This window comes from Macaca thibetana, chromosome 1, assembly GCF_024542745.1.
Source record: "Macaca thibetana thibetana isolate TM-01 chromosome 1, ASM2454274v1, whole genome shotgun sequence".
NCBI classification, from domain to species: Eukaryota; Metazoa; Chordata; class Mammalia; order Primates; family Cercopithecidae; genus Macaca; species Macaca thibetana.
Window position 1 is genome coordinate 77461964 of NC_065578.1, and position 16532 is coordinate 77478495.

Here is a 16532-nt window from a genome sequence, read left to right on the forward strand (position 1 = left end):
AAGTGTTCCATTTTCTCCACATTCTCTCCAGCACCTGTTGTTTCTTGACTTTTTAATGATCGCCATTCTAGCTGGTGTGAGATGGTATCTCATTGTGGTTTTGATTTGCATTTCTCTGATGGCGAGTGATGATGAGCATTTTTTCATGTGTGTGTTGGCTGCATACATATCTTCTTTTGAGAAATGTCTGTTCATATCCTTCGCTCACTTTTTGATGGGGTTGTTTTTTTCTTGTAAATTTGTTTGAGTTCTTTGTAGGTTCTGGATATTAGCCCTTTGTCAGATGGGTAGATTGCAAAAATTTTCTCCCATTCTGTAGGTTGCCTGTTCACTCTGATGGTAGTTTCTTTTGCTGTGCAGAAGCTCTTTAGTTTAATGAGATCCCATTTGTCAATTTTGGCTTTTGTTGCCATTGCTTTTGGTGTTTTAGACATGAAGTCCTTGCCCGTGCCTATGTCCTGAATGGTATTGCCTAGGTTTTCTTCAAGGGTTTTTATGGTTTTATGTCTAACATTTAAGTCTTTAATCCATCTGGAATTAATTTTTGTATAAGGAATGGATCCAATTTCAGCTTTCTGCATATGGCTAGCAATTTTCCCAGCACCATTTATTAAATAGGAAATCCTTTCCCCATTTCTTGTTTTGTCAGGTTTGTCAAAGATCCGATAGTTGTAGATGTGTGGTATTATTTCTGAGGGCTCTCTTCTGTTTCATTGGTCTATATATCTGTTTTGGTACCAGTACCATGCTGTTTTGGTTACTGTGGCCTTGGAGTATAGTTTGAAGTCAGGTAGTGTGATGCCTCTAGCTTTATTCTTTTGGCTTAGGATTGTCTTGGCAACACGGGCTCTTTTTGGTTCCATGTGAACTTTAAAGTAGTTTTTTCCAATTCTGTGAAGAAAGTCATTGGTAGCTTAATGGGGATGGCATTGAATCTATAAATTACCTTGGGCAGTATGGCCATTTTCATGATATTGATTCTTCGTTTCCATGAGCATGGAATGTTCTTCCATTTGATGTGTCCTCTTTTATGTCATTGAGCAGTGGTTTGTAGTTCTCCTTGAAGAGGTCCTTTACATCCCTTGTAAGTTGGATTCCTAGGTATTTTATTCTCTTTGAAGCAATTGTGAATGGGAGTTCACTCATGATTTGGCTCTCTGTTTGTTTGTTATTGGTGTATAAGAATGCTTGTGAGTTTTGCACATTAATTTTGTATCCTGAGACTTTGCTGAAGTTGCTTATCAGCTTAAGGAGATTTTGGGCTGAAATGATGGGGTTTTGTAAATATACAGTCATGTTGTCTGCAACAGGGACAGTTTGACTTCCTCTTTTCCAAATTGAATTCCCTTTATTTCTTTCTCCTGCCTGATTGTCCTGGCCAGAACTTCCAACCCTATGTTGAATAGGAGTGGTGAGAGAGGGCATCCCTGTCTTTGCCAGTTTTCAAAGGCAATGCTTCCAGTTTTTGCCCATTCAGTATGATATTGGCTGTGGGTTTGTCATGAATAGCTCTTATTATTTTGAGATACATCCCATTAATACCTAATTTATTGAGAGTTTTTAGCATGAAGGGCTGTTGAATTTTGTCAAAGGCCCTTTCTGCGTCTATTGAGATAATCATGTGGTTTTTGTCTTTGGTTCTGTTTATGATGGATTATGTTTATTGATTTGCATATGTTGAACCAGCCTTGCATCCCAGGAATGAAGCCAACTTGATCGTGGTGATTAAGCTTTTTGATGTGCTGCTGGATTTGGCTTGCCAGTATTTTATTGAGGATTTTCGCATTGATGTTCATCAGGGATATTGGTCTAAAATTCTCTTTTGTTGTTGTGTCTCTCCCAGGCTTTGGTATCAGGATGATGCTGGCCTCATAAAATGAGTTAAGGAGGATTCCCTCTTTTTCTATTGATTGGAATAGTTTCAGAAGGAGCAGTACCAGCTCCTCCTTGTATCTCTGGTAGAATTCGGACATGAATCCGTCTGGTCTTGGACTTTTTTTGGTTGGTAGGCTATGAATTATTGCCTCAATTTCAGAGCCTGTTATTGGTCTATTCAGGGATTCAAATTCTTCCTGGTTTAGTCTTGGGAGGGTGTATGTGTCCAGGAATTTGTCCGTTTCTTCTAGATTCTCTGGTTTATTTGCGTAGAGGTGTTTATAGTATTCTCTGATGGTAGATTGTATTTCTGTGGGATTGGTGGTGATATCCCCTTTGTCATTTTTTTATTGCGTCTATTTGATTCTTCTCTCTTTTCTTCTTTATTAGTCTGGCTTGTGGTCTATCTATTTTGTTGATCTTTTCAAAAAACCAGCTCCTGGATTCATTGATTTTTTGAAGGGTTTTTTGTGTCTCTATCTCCTTCAGTTCTGCTCTGATCTTAGTTATTTGTTGCCTTCTGCTAGCTTTTGAATTTGTTTGCTCTTGCTTCTCTAGTTCTTTTAATTGTGATGCTAGGGTGTCAATTTTAGATCTTTCCTGCTCCCTCTTGTGGGCATTTAGTGCTATAAATTTCCCTCTACACACTGCTTTAAATGTGTCCCAGAGATTCTGGTATGTTGTATCTTTGTTCTCATTGGTTTCAAAGAACATCTTTATTTCTGCCTTCGTTTCGTTATGTACCCAGTAGTCATTCAGGAGCAGGCTGTTCAGTTTCCATGTAGTTGAGTGGTTTTGAGTGAGTTTGTTAATCCTGAGTTCTAGTTTGATTGCACTGTGGTCTGAGAGACCGTTTGTTATAATTTCTGTTCTTTTACATTTGCTGCGGAGTGCTTTACTTCCAACTATGCGGTCAATTTTCGAATAAGTGCAATATGGTGCTGAGAAAAATGTATATTCTGTTGATTTGGGTGGAGAGTTCTGTAGATGTCTGTTAGGTCTGCTTAGTGCAGAGCTGAGTTCAATTCCTGGATATCCTTGTTAATTTTCTGTCTCGTTGATGTGTCTAATGTTGACAGTGGGGTGTTAAAGTCTCCCATTATTATTGTGTGAGAGTCTGAGTCTCTTTGTAGGTCTCTAAGGACTTGCTTTATGAATCTGAGTGCTCCTGTATTGGGTGCATATATATTTAGGATAGTTAGCTCTTCTGGTTGAATTGATCCCTTACCATTGTGTAATGGCCTTCTTTGTCTCTTCTGATCTTTGTTGGTTTAAAGTCTGTTTTATCAGAGACTAGGATGGCAACCTGTGCTTTTTTTTTTGTTTTCCATTTGCTTTGTAGATCTTCCTCCATCCCTCTATTTTGAGCCTATGTGTGTCTCTGCACGTGAGTTGGGTCTCCTGAATACAGCACACTGATGGGTCTTGACTCTCTATCCAATTTGCCAGTCTGTGTCTTTTAATTGGGGCATTTAGCCCATTTACATTTAAGGTTAATATTGTTATGTGTGAATTTGATCCTGTCATTATAATGTTAGCTGGTTATTTTGCTCATTTGTTGATGCAGTTTCTTCCTAGCATCGATGGTCTTTACAATTTGGCATGTTTTTGCAGTGGCTGGTGCTGGTTGTTCCTTTCCATGTTTAGTGCTTCCTTTAAGGGCTCTTGTAAGGCAGGCCTGGTGTGACAAAATCTCTCAGCATTTGCTTGTCTGTAAAGGATTTTATTTCTCCTTGGCTTATGAAGCTTAGTTTGGCTGGATATGAAATTCTGGGTTGAAAATTCTTTTATTTAATAATGTTGAATATTGGCCCCCCACTCTCTTCTGGGTAGTAGAGTTTCTGCTGAGAGATCCACTGTTAGTCTGATGGGCTTCTCTTTGTGGGTAACCCGACCTTTCTCTCTGGCTGCCCTTAACATTTTTTCCTTCATTTCAACCTTGGTGAATCTGACAATTGTGTGTCTTGGAGTTGCTCTTCTCGAGGAGTACCTTTATGGCATTCTCTGTATTTCCTGAATTTGAATGTTGGCCTGCCTTGCTAGGTTGGGGAAGTTCTCCTGGATACTATCCTAAAGAGTGTTTTCCAACTTGGTTCCATTCTCCCCATCACTTTCAGGTACACCAGTCAGACGTAGATTTGATCTTTTCACATAGTCCCATATTTCTTGGAGGCTTTGTTCGTTTCTTTTTACTTTTTTTCTCTAAACTTCTCGCTTCATTTCATTCATTTGATCTTCAATCACTAATACCTTTTCTTCCACTTGATCAAATCAGCTACTAAAGCTTGTGCATGCATCATGTACTTCTCATGCCATGGTTTTCAGCTCCATCAGGTCATTTAAGGTCTTCTCTACACTGTTTATTCTAGTTGGCCATTCGTCTAATCTTTTTTCAAGGCTTTTAGCTTCTTTGCAATGGGTTTGAATATCCTCCTTTAGCTTGGAGAAGTTTGTTATTACCGATCATCTGAAGCCTTCTTCTCTCAACTCATCAAAGTCATTCTCCATCCAGCTTTGTTCCGTTTTTGGTGAGGAACTGCATTCCTTTGGAGGAGAGGAGGCACTCTGATTTTTAGGATTTTCAGCTGTTCTGCTCTGGTTTCTCCCCAACTTGGTGGTTTTATCTACCTTTGATCTTTGATGATGATGATGACATCCAGATGGGGTTTTGGTGTAGATGTCCTTTCTGTTTGTTAGTTTTCCTTCTAACGGTCAGGAGCCTCAGCTGCAGGTCTGTTGGAGTTTGTTGCAGGTCCACTCCAGACCCTGTTTGCCTGTGTATCACCAGCGGAGGCTGCAGAACAACAAATATTGCAGAATGGCAAATGTTGCTGTCTGATCGTTCCTCTGGAAACTTCGTCTCAGTGGGGCATCTGGCCATATGAGGTGTCAGTCAGCCCCTACTGGGAGGTGCCTCCCAGTTAGGCTACTCAGGGGTCAGGGACCCACTTGAGGAGGCAGTCTGTCCATTCTCAGATCTCAAACTCCATGCTGGGAGAACCACTACTGTGTTCAAAACTGTCAGACAGGGATGTTTAAGTCTGCAGAAGTTTCTGCTGCCTTTTTTTCAGCTATGCCCTGCCTGCAGAGGTGGAGTCTACAGAGACAGGCAGGCCTCCTTGAGCTGTGGTGGGCTCCACCCAGTTTGAGCTTCCCGTCACTTTACCTATTTAAGCCTCAGCAATGGTGGGCGCCCCTCCCCCAGCCTCGCTGAGGTCTTGTAGTTCGATCTCAGACTGCTGTGCTAGCAATGAGCAAGGCTCCGTGGGCATGGGACCCTCCGAGCCAGGTGCGGGATATAATCTCCTGGTGTGTCATTTGCTAAGACCATTGGAAAAGCGCAGTATTAGGGTGAGAGTGACCTGATTTTCCAGGTGCCGTCTGTCACTGCTTCCCTTGGCTAGGAAAGGGAATTCCCTAACCCCTTGCGCTTGCGATGCCTCTCCCTGCTTTGGTTCACGCTCGGTGGGCTGCACCCACTGTCCTGCACCCACTCTCTGACAAGCACCAGTGAGATGAACCCAGTACCTCAGTTGGAAATGCAGAAATCACCCATCTTCTGTGTTGTTCACTCTGGGAGCTGTAGACTGGAGCTATTCCTGTGCGGCCATCTTGGAACCGCTAATGGTGTTTTAATAGTGAGAATTACATTTCTCCTTTCTTCCTAAGATCACTTTCTTTTTTTCTTTGAGATGGAGTCTTGCTCTGTCACCCAGGCTGGAGTGCAGTGGCACAATCTTGCTCACCGCAACCTCCACCTCCCGGTTCAAGCCATTCTCCTGCCTCAGCCTCCTGAATAGCTGGAATTATAGGTGACTGCCACCTTGTCCAGCTAATTTTTTGTACTTTTAGTAGAGATGGGGTTTCACCACGTTGACCAGATTGGTCTCGAACCCCTGACCTTGCAATCTGCCTGCCTTGGCCTCCTAAAGTGCTACAAGTACAGGCATGAGCCACCAGGCCCGGCCAGATTACTTTCTTTTTATAGTGAATTCAAAACAGTGAACACTGTAGAAAGTCATTGTTTTCAGATAAAGCCAATGAAGTTTTAGAAATTTTCGTTAGAAAATATTCTACATTGACTGCATTTTTGATGTTTGACTTGTGAGTTGTTTGAAAAGCGTTGATATTTATAAAAAGTCTTAGGAAAAGTAAGGCCCGAAGACCTTCCATAGAATGAGATGTAGTGGCATATTTCATGATTAAACTAACAATAATGATGACTAATCTTTACATCCTGCTATTTGCCATTTTATAGATTTGAAAATTGAAATTCAGAGAAGTTTGATAACTTGCCAGTCACCTAATGAGTTAAAAACTAAGATTTCTGAAACTTTGATACCAAGATTTTTAGTCATAAAGTAATATTTTATATTTAAATGTTCTGTTTGTTTAAAAAGTTAATGGAAATTATATGTTGATCTGTATCACCAACACAGGTTTGTCATTAATAATAATGTAAATGTAGTTCAGTGACAGTAGTAAAAATGGCCACTAGAGGTCAGCACTTAGCTGCTATATGTGGTAAAAAAAAATTCTCTTTCCAATTAAAAAAATTCTTTTTGAGATGGGGTCTCACTATGTTGCCCAGGCTAATCTCAAAATTCTGGACTCAAGCAATCTCCCTGTATCACCCTCCCAAGTAGCAGGGATTAATTTTACTATTTTTTAAAATCTATTTTTTTCTTTTTTTTCTCATGTGTTTCTAAACATTATACTGTAAGAAAATAATACTCTTTTACTGGAATATTTTTTGCCAGATTGCATTCAGATTTATTATTGCAGTATATTGAAATTTTATTGTAATCAATAGATGAAAATAATCTTAGTAGCTATCTTATGTTAATATGCTATATCTTTATAAAAAGTGTTTTATTTTGCTGAAGTTTCTTTTGCTTTTCTCTTAAATCAGAGCTATAATATTTTATCAAAAAGGACAAATTTTACCATTTACTTATCCTGTAAAGATGTCTTAAAAGCTATGCTTACCAAACCCAGCTGAGGATGAGAAATAAAACAAAAAAGTGATGTTTATACTTTATGCATTAGGAAAAATATATAACATATTTAGTTGCATGCTCCATTTTTGAATTCATGTAGCAAATTACTGGTTTTTAAAAGATGTATAGAGCGCTGTATTACATGCAGTATTTCCAGCACAATTATGTAGCTGTGTAATGGGTGTTTTTTGTTCTCCTACAAGATCAGGTGTTTCTTGAAGGCAGATACCATATCTTACTCAGTTTTAGTCCCAGCTCTTACCACAGTACCTCTCTGAGAGTAAGTACTTGGTAAATGTCTGTTGAGAGTCACAAAAGGAGTGAATTCACAGGGAGCATGAGTCCTAATTTTATTAGTTTGGAGCTTTGACCCTTGGGGAAATTATTAAACTTAGAATCCTAATTTTCACATTTATAAGAGGGTCATAATAAAAATAATCTTATAGGGTTGCCAAGGAATCAAATTAAATAATCTGTATAAAGTTTCTGTCACATCATAAACAATAATAGATGTAGGTATTATCATTCAGTGATTATCACTAATGATTATTACTGTTAATAGTTGTAATGGCAGTGGTAATAGAGGTAGAACATGTGGAGCTGTATAACTAGACTGTATCAGCAGCTCTGGGCGGTGTGGGGATTTTTTTTTTTTTCTTTCACTTTTCTATTGTGCCAGAATGCATGAGTGAGATTATGCATTTTGGACTGTGAGGTTAGACTATGGGCATCTTGAAGCAGCATTTTCTTTCATTTTGTGACTAGAAACCCAAAGCAGACATTGCAAGTCAGTGCAGGTCAGACCTACAACATGGAGTTCCCAGGCTTAGTGCACTAGACAATGCTGCTGAGCTTCCTGAGGTATAAAAAAACCATGTACCAAGTTGTTTCTTTTTCCCTCTTATAGCGAAGGATGTGTGTGTGTGTGTGTGTGTGTGTGTGTGTGTGTGTAGGGAGAGAAATTGATTCAGTGTTCATCAGTGAACATCTGCATCCTTGTCATTGTCTCCCCCAACATTTAAGAGCATCATCCATACTGTTAGTTTCTGTTTCTGAATGGTTTGTATGTTTTCTTATGTCTTTTATCTGTATGCATCTTATTTCTTCCTCAGATAGCTTTCTTCCTTAACATGTGTTACCTATATGTCATTATAATCTTTAGGTAATTGTCTTAATAAATGCTACCTGCAAAGCCTATGAGAACGAGTTAAAATGGTAGAGTAAGCACAGTTCTGAACTGGAGTTCTACTTCAGCAATACTTCACCTTTACATTCTGGCTACTCTTTTACATCCTGGCTGAGACCAGAGTTCTGGACTTCACTTTCCCCAATGCATGCTAACTGTGTCTGTGCAAAACGTATGTAACTGTAATTACAAGCCCTTCTCTTGCACCGCCCATTCACTAGCATTTATTATGCATGAGACACTGAGTTAGTTACCATGGGCATAAAAGACTGAGTAAGCTACTCAAGATCTGTTGGGAGTTTATTCTGTTAGTAGGAGAGAAAAAATACACAGAAAAATAAATGTCAATGCAGAGCAATGTTGAATTTGCAGTCCAAGACCTTTTTATTCAAAGTGTTGTCTGAGGACCAGCATCGCCTGGGAGTTGAAAATGCAGAATCTCAGGGCTGCAGAACTGCTGAACCAGAATCTGCATTGTGCCAAGATCCTAGGCGATTTGCTTATGCATTTAAGCTTGAAAAACACTGGCAGAAGGGTTTAGAGAATGGAGATATCTCTTCCAGCTGTGGACAAAGTATTGCATGGAGGAGAGAGCCTTGAAGGAGAGAAAGGATTTTGACAGTGGTACTGGTGGCTAGGAGGAGGTTATCCTGGGCAAAGGCAGAAAGCAGCGAAGATAGCATTTTGAGTGGTCAGATTTATGAGAGCACAACATTAATGTAGTGTAGTATAGTGAGAACCAAGGGTTTTATAGATTAGACTGCCACTAGGGTTTAGAGTTTTAAAGATAAACATTGGTTACACAAGGAAAAAAACCTTTTTTTAAGAGATAGGGTCTCATTCTATTGTGCAAGCTAGAGTGAAGTAGCATGATCATAGCTCAGTGTAGCCTCAAATTCTTGGGCTCAAGTGATCCTCTTGCTTCAGCCTCCTGAGTATCTGGAACTGCAGATGTGCACTGTCATGCCTGGTGGATTTTATTTTTTTAAATTAAGTACATTATTTTAAGAGACAAGATGTTGCTGTGTTGCTCAGGCTGGTCTCAAACTTCTGGCCTCATGTGATCTTCCTGCCTCAGCCTCCCTAGCAGCTGGGACTGCGGGCGTGAGCCACTATGCCCAGATGGAATATTTTTATATACGGGAATGACAGATAATCTCAGAGGTGGAGAGGAGCTTCATGGTCCTTTTGTCTCAGTACCCAGTGGGATCAAAGCTGTACTTTAGGAAAGGGAGTCCAATGTGCCTACGTGGGGTGGTTTGCTGACTGGACTTGGAAATAACATGGCAGCAGTGGGAATGAAATGGAAAGAATTGAATTAGAGTTGCAAAGGTAGAATGAAGGGAGACAGTGTTTGGTGCACAGTCTGAAGACCTCAGAGAAGAGAAAACGATGGAAACAAGAGAAAGAGTAGCAGTTTCTTTAGAAGGCACAGTGATATTTGGTTTCTGGACATGTTGTTTGAGATGCTCATGGATCACCTAGCAAGAATTGCCCATCAGTTACTCAGAAATGGGTGTGTGGAACTCATGAATGAAGTTGGGGATGGAGGCAAAGATTTGGGACTTCTCTGCACCATGGTCATGCTTAACCTGGGATTGTGGATAAGATCTCCAAGGCAAGACACTCTGAGAAGAGAGACACAGACAGAACCTCCAGACTTGTTTGAAATACTGATGGAATGCTGCAGGGCACTGCTTCCCTGAGCACTTGGCTTCTTATCTGATGGTGTGAAAATGCACTCTAAGGGCAGCTTTCTTCTTTTCTTAACTATAGTGCTATGACTGTCTGTTGAAAGAAATGAAACATTGCTTACAGACATTAAGGCATCCCTTAATGGCTTAGGAAATAATTTCCCAAATATACCTTATACCTATGAACACACAGAATAAATATGACAAGTTAGGTATAGTTTTACTGCATCAAACACAGCACTAAAAAAGCTTTTTCTATTTTGAATTTTTGTACTATGTTTTGCTAAGTTTTCTTCCATTGCTTCATAGAGGTTTCTTCCATTATTTTGCTATGGTAATTTTCAAACAGATAGACAGTTGAAAGACTTTTTAGTGAATACTTTTGTATATACCTGTCACCTAGACTCTACCATTAATATTTTACTAAAATTACATTATCACCTACTTCCTCATTTAGTCATTCTGTATAAATATTTTTATAAAAATATAGTTGTGATTATAATAAAAAGATACGTACTGCTTTTTCAGTAAATATTAGAACAAAAATATTTCCCTAAGTTATTATCAATTATTCATAAACATTATTTAAAATGATTTAAAAATATTTCACATAATACATTTCATCATACCAGAGGTAACTTAATGATCCTACATTTTACAATTTTTTTTGGATTCTGTAGGAACATCTTTATGCTAAATTCTTTTCTGTTTTTAAAATTTTATTTTTGAAGTCTAGATTTCCGGAAGTAAAAATTCTAGGTAGATCAAAGGATACGAACACTTTTACGACTTTTGATATTTTTGCCAAACATTTTTCAACAGCCAAACTTACGAAGTCAAACCAGTGTATCTGAGTGTTTGCTTCAGTATATCCTGGCCATCCTTGACATATCATTACAAAAAAGTTTTAATAAACTCGGGAACTTTGGAAGAGTCTGGGTAACTTGGCAGGACCCTTGGGCTGGAGCAGAGGTTCCAGCTGCAGCTGAGGAACTCCCTCCTTTGTGAAGTGTTTGCTTCCAGATTGATGGTAAATGAAGAAGGCTGAGTAATGGCTGAGATCTGGGGCAAGATGGAGAGCGAGGTGATGATAATAAAGAGAAGAGATTTAATTTCTCTTATTTCTTCACTGCCATTCATATATATATATATATAGAAACAATCTTAAATTTACAGAAAAGATACAAATACAGCACAAAGACTTTTTTCTCTTGAACTATTTGAGAGTCAGTTACCTCAATGCTGTCCCATTGCCCCCAAATACTTTAGTGTGTGTTTCCTAAAAACAAAGATATTCTCCTATTGAACCATAACATAACCACCCAAACCATGAAATTAACATTGATACATTACTGCCATTTAATATTCATATTCTATTTACGTTTCACCAAGTTCCTTAATATCTGTTATAGCAAAAGAATGTGTTCCAAATCACATGTTGCATTTACTTATCATGTTGTGTCAATTTGGAATAGTTCTTTGTTCTTTACTAGGTTTTCATGACCTTGATGCTTTTGGAGGGTACAAGCCAGTTATTTTGTGGAATGTTCCTCAACATTGCTTTGTCTAATACTTTTTTCATAAGTACACTCAGGTTACACCTCTTTGGCAGGAACATCACAAATGTGATTCTGTATTCTTTTCATTACATCTTATGGGGAAGCGCAGGTTTTTGGTTTTTTTTGTTAGGAACGTTCACTTTGATCACTTAAGGTGGTGTTTGTTAGGCTTCTGCACTGTAAAATTATTCTGTTTCATTGATAGGTATTGGTGGGGAGACATTTTAAAACTATGTAAATATACAGTCCTTTATGAATCAGTCAGCTTCTTCATTTTTTCTTTAATCTATCTCTTCAGTCGGTTGTGTATTTTATTATGGATTCATGGCTTCCTGTTTTATTCACTGGCGTTATAGCCTGTTACCATCATTATTTATTTTGATGTTTAAATTATCCCTGATTTGGTCAGTGTGAACTCTTGCACTCTGACGTCTATGTCCTTTTCACATGTTCCCATCATTTTTTGATACTTTCTTACTTTCTGGTACAAGATATTCTTGGTTCATATTGCACTTTGCCTGCTCCAGCCCTGGAATCTACCATTTTCTGAGGAAGTCTTAATCTTTCTAATGGAGAATGGTACTTAAGAACCAAGATTTGGGTGCTTTGTGTACTCATTGTTGTTGGGGTGTCATGCTTCCAGGACTGAGGAATGTATATGCATGTGTGTGTATGCATTTATGTCTGTATTTTATAACATCTTAATTGGAGATATATATATTTCCAGTGATATCTACAATTCTAATTCCATAGGGTTCATTCTTATTTTCTCCCTTTCCCTATTTATCCTTCTCCAGCAGTGACAAACCTGATTCCTATTGTTCTGTATGTATGTGTGTGTGTATGTATGTATGTGTGTATGTGATCCATCTCCACATGTGTAACCAATCTCTCATCACTGTGGCTGCTGTCCTCCCATCCCCGTGCCCTTCTCACCACATCTGTACTTTCCTACCCCACGCCAGGCTGCCTGGCTATATAGAAGCCCTCCTTACCTTACTAGAGGTTTGATCCCTCTACTAGTTCACCACACCCCCACCCTACTTCTGCTCTGATCCTGGTGCCCTTCAGCAGGCCACATTCCTCCCTTTCTTCCTAGCCTGCCTTGTGTTAGGACTGAACTGATGGGAAGAGGCATAGCTTTTGTCTCTCCAGACCCTGTGGCTCATTCAGAGAAGTCATGCAAACTAGAATTAGTTCATCCTTAACCTGGAAGGAAAGGAGATGCTGGAGCTTTTCCCTGGGGCTTTGGCGTTTCCCTTTCACGTGGAGGTTTTTCACCCAAGTCCCACGTCACATATACACAGTCTCTTTCTGGTTGCTGGTGCTTCTAGGGTGCTGAGTGGAAATCTGCTGAGCCTCCTGGGCTCCCAGGCAGCTGGGGCAAGTCCTAAGTACTCCTGAAGATGCTGGTTCCAAGACATAGAATATGGGACCCAGGCAACTTAGTAGAAAAACTGAACAAGGTCGCCACTTTCACGTTCTATCCCAAACTGGAGAGGGGCTCAGAAAAGGTACCTCGGTTCCACAGGTGGACTTATGTCTTCCTCTGCTTCTCCCCAGCTTGACTGCTGCAGTGCAAACTGTCATCCTTTGTCTTTTTGTCTTTGGGTAGGGAGGACTGGACTCCGCCTCAGCTGGGTGGGGGACTGGTGGAGGAGGGAGGGAGAGTAGTGACTATTAGGAGGTTGAGGAAGGGGTGTTCTTTAAGTTTCCTGCTAAGGTTAGTCACAGCCACAGGGTTTCTTTCAGGGGATATTGTTCTACTCTTGGGAATGCCAGAGGTTCCCAACTGACAGGCTCTAAGATTGGATAGAGGGCAAGGGTAGCAGCTGCAAACCTGGGTGCAGTGGACAGACTGTTGAAAAGTATCTTTGCCACCTTGATGTGTGCGTGTGAGAGAGGGTACCTTACTGTTCTAATTTGCATTTAATTTTGCATTTAATTTGAAATATACTTATGTATGTTACTTTTAGCAAATAATTTTCCTGTTGCCATTTTTCTCAGTCCTTTGATGCTATTTCATTTATCGTTAATTTTTTAATATTATTTTTGATAGCCACCACAATGTTTGAAGCTGGAAAGGACAAAGTTAATCCAGATGAATTTGCTGTGGCGCTTGACGAAACTCTTGGAGACTTTGCGTTCCCAGACGAATTTGTCTTTGATGTTTGGGGAGTCATTGGTGATGCCAAACGAAGAGGATTATGATGTGGACACTCCACCTCTGAAGAAACGACCTATCGTTCTTTTTTTTTCTTTTTTTAAAAGTCCCATAAGATCTGTTTTTGGACACCTTTACTAACTGTGGTTTAATTTCGTGTGTATGGAATATATTCTTTGAAATATAATTTTGGTAATTTTGATTTCTGGGCACTTTTTAATGTTACTGATGTAGTATGCTTAAGAGAAATGACCTAAATAAGGATAAATTGTAATATTCATTCAAAAGGATTTTAAAAGTAAGTTTTAAGGAGTATTTCTAGATAGATGATTTTCTTCTCCATTAATACCCATGCTTTGTTTTTCACATATAAATAGTTGATTTCAATAGCTTTGTAGTTTTTTATTTTTCAAAACCTTAATGTAACCTAGGATTGGAGTATGATTTACCTCATAGCATCTTCATGGTGTTATCCTAGTTTGAACAGGATATGTTCAGGCAATGAAAGGTGAATGATGCCCCTTATTGTTCTAGAAGCATTTTTTTTTTTTTTGATTTTCTGAGTAAGGGAAGGAAGATTCCTGTGGCATGTTGATTTCTATGGCCAACTTTCTCTTTTTGTAAAACAAAGATTGATTGATTTTCTTGTATGCTTCTTTATACAAGCTCTTAAAACTTGTGGTTGAAATCTGTGCTGTGTCTCTGCATGTGTAAAAGAAGGGTAAAAAAAGAAGTAGGTAGGGTAGAACTACTTGAATTTGATTTTTTTCAGTCCTTAAAACATTATTTCTTTTTTTCACCCATAGCTACTTTTATGTTACTTTTATAAGCACTCCAGGGAAGATTTTATATTTTTTTGTAGAGTTTTTGGAAAGATATTTACTCAAAATAACTGTTTTAGAACGTTTTTTTTTTTTTTTTTTTTTTTTTTTTGGTTAAACATCAGCACTTTTTAGTTCCTTAAACTTTAGAAGAGAGACTGTCAGAAATAGATTTCCTTCCAGTGGAAAGAAAGGAGGAAGGGAGAATTGAGAAAATATATTAGTCTATTATTTTAGAGTTCTAATGCACTCCTCTAAACCTTACATTGTAGAGAAAATTGAGGGTAAATGACTGTCTTATCACTCTTATTTGACATTTTATAGGTGTAAGAGAAATGGAAATGAATGGTTTCAACAAAGATCATTTAATACAGCAGAGCATGGTGTGACCAAGCATCTTTGTAAAGTGTTAGATGAAAAATGCTGTGTGCTGCCTTGGTAATCGGAAATAATAACCTGTTAGGGATGTATTCTAGGAAATCAGAAGTAGTTCTCTTTTCTTGCTGGGTTGTTGCTTAGATAACTCTTGTTTTCTGATAAAACTTTAGTTTTACTACCATCCACTCCTTTGTCAAATGAGTTTAATGCCATAAAGCTGATATTCTTTGTCTGATTAATTTGAAATCTGCACAGAAGCTGTTTTAGTCATTAATGTGTAACAAAAGTAGCTTATAGAATATGGATTTTCTTATTGCTGTTGCTCATCATTTGAAAATAAAATCTAGCTCAAGTTGTAACTTGTTGGTACTTGTTTAGTGAGTTCGTTTTGGAGGCTCTGAAATACTTATTAATTCTTAATATTACCTCTCTTGGAAAGACACAAAAAAAGACCTACTATTTTTAGGCATAAGATGACTTAGGAGGCCCATAGAAACATTCTAGTTTAAACAGCAGCAACAAAATAAATTTATCAGCACTAGATATTAGATTTGAAATAAGTCATTGTTCATTATTGATGGATGTCAGTTTCTCCTTCCTTTTTGGGCATGCATAAAGACACACTTGGTGTTGATTCCCTGTGATTTATGGAATGTCATTTTCACAATGATCTTTCTAGAATTTGTGTGTAAGGTTGTGATATCCTTGTACAGCTGTAACTATACTTGTCTGTTAGCATTCAGTGGACCATTATCATTACTGTCATCACATTACCTGGGCTTCAACTGGGCCCAAGTACTCTATATACTACCTGTAATAGGTTTTTCCTTGAAACATCTTTATCTTTCATATCTATAGCTAAACTGATAACAAGGTTAGTTTCTGTATGTCATTTTATTCCCATACTTGAAAATGCATCTATTTGTGAGCTTTCTGCCTTTTTGTAATGCTCAGTGCACAAAAAGGGTCTGCTTTTAGTGCAGTCACATATAAGTGTGGGATACCCTTCTGCAGCTTCAGTGAGACAAATCACTTTTTAAAAAACATTCCATTTTATTGGCATCACTAGATGTTTTTAGGACCCCGTCCTTTTCTCTTTTTTGTAGGCTTTTTTTTCAATGGAGGATGATTATTTTGTTTGTTCTTGATTTCCTTTTATTGAAACAGCATCTTCCTTCTTGCAGTGGCCACTAGGAGCACACAATGTGTTTTCTTTGATTGTGGCAGAAAATGCAAATGATAATGTTGAGCTCGATGAGGCCTTGAACATAGCTGAGCCCTAATCAGGTGTACATAGTCTGATGATTACAAATAGGTACATGTTGGGTTTCTGTGATGTTTCAAAAATATAATTATATAATTATGATGTAAACTCTTTAAGAATTCAAACATAAAAGCAATAATCAGGTAACCTCTATTTGGAGCTGCTATATCCAATATTGTGACTGAAAATTAACTAAAGAGAGATAATTTTTCAAATGATATATAATTTGCAGTATTTTCCCTTGTAACTTTAGCAAATACACATATTCCAAGTAAAACTTTATTTAGTCCCATGTTATCTATTTGTTTATTATTGACAGGGTCTCACTCTGTTGCCTAGGCGGGAGTGCAGGGGTTTGATCATGGCTCACTGCCGTCTTAACCTCCCCAGGCTCATGTGATCCTCCCACCTCACCCTCTCAAGAGCTGGGTCTATAGACATGCACCACTATGTCCAGCTAATTTTTGTACTTTTGTAGAGATGGGGTTTTGCCATGTTGCCCAGACTGGTTTCAAACTCCTAGGCTCAAGCAGTCTTCCCACCTTGGCCTCCCAAAGGGATTACAAGCATGAGCCACTGCACCCAGCCAGT

General features: G+C 38.5%; 1 protein-coding gene across 3 annotated transcripts in view; it reads left to right on the forward strand.

The window, feature by feature from the left end:
- GIPC2 (GIPC PDZ domain containing family member 2) overlaps positions 1-16223 on the forward strand; it is a 105351-nt gene extending 89128 nt beyond the window's left edge. For 2 of the 3 annotated variants that reach the window (XM_050805664.1, XM_050805674.1), the window contains one exon: positions 13374-16223. In XM_050805664.1, coding sequence (XP_050661621.1) covers positions 13374-13619 — 246 coding nt within the window. In that variant the 3' untranslated portion in view covers positions 13620-16223. The remainder of the gene's footprint in view (positions 1-13373) is intronic. The other variant, XM_050805681.1, reaches the window with a different exon arrangement.
- The last annotated feature ends 309 nt before the right edge of the window (positions 16224-16532 follow it).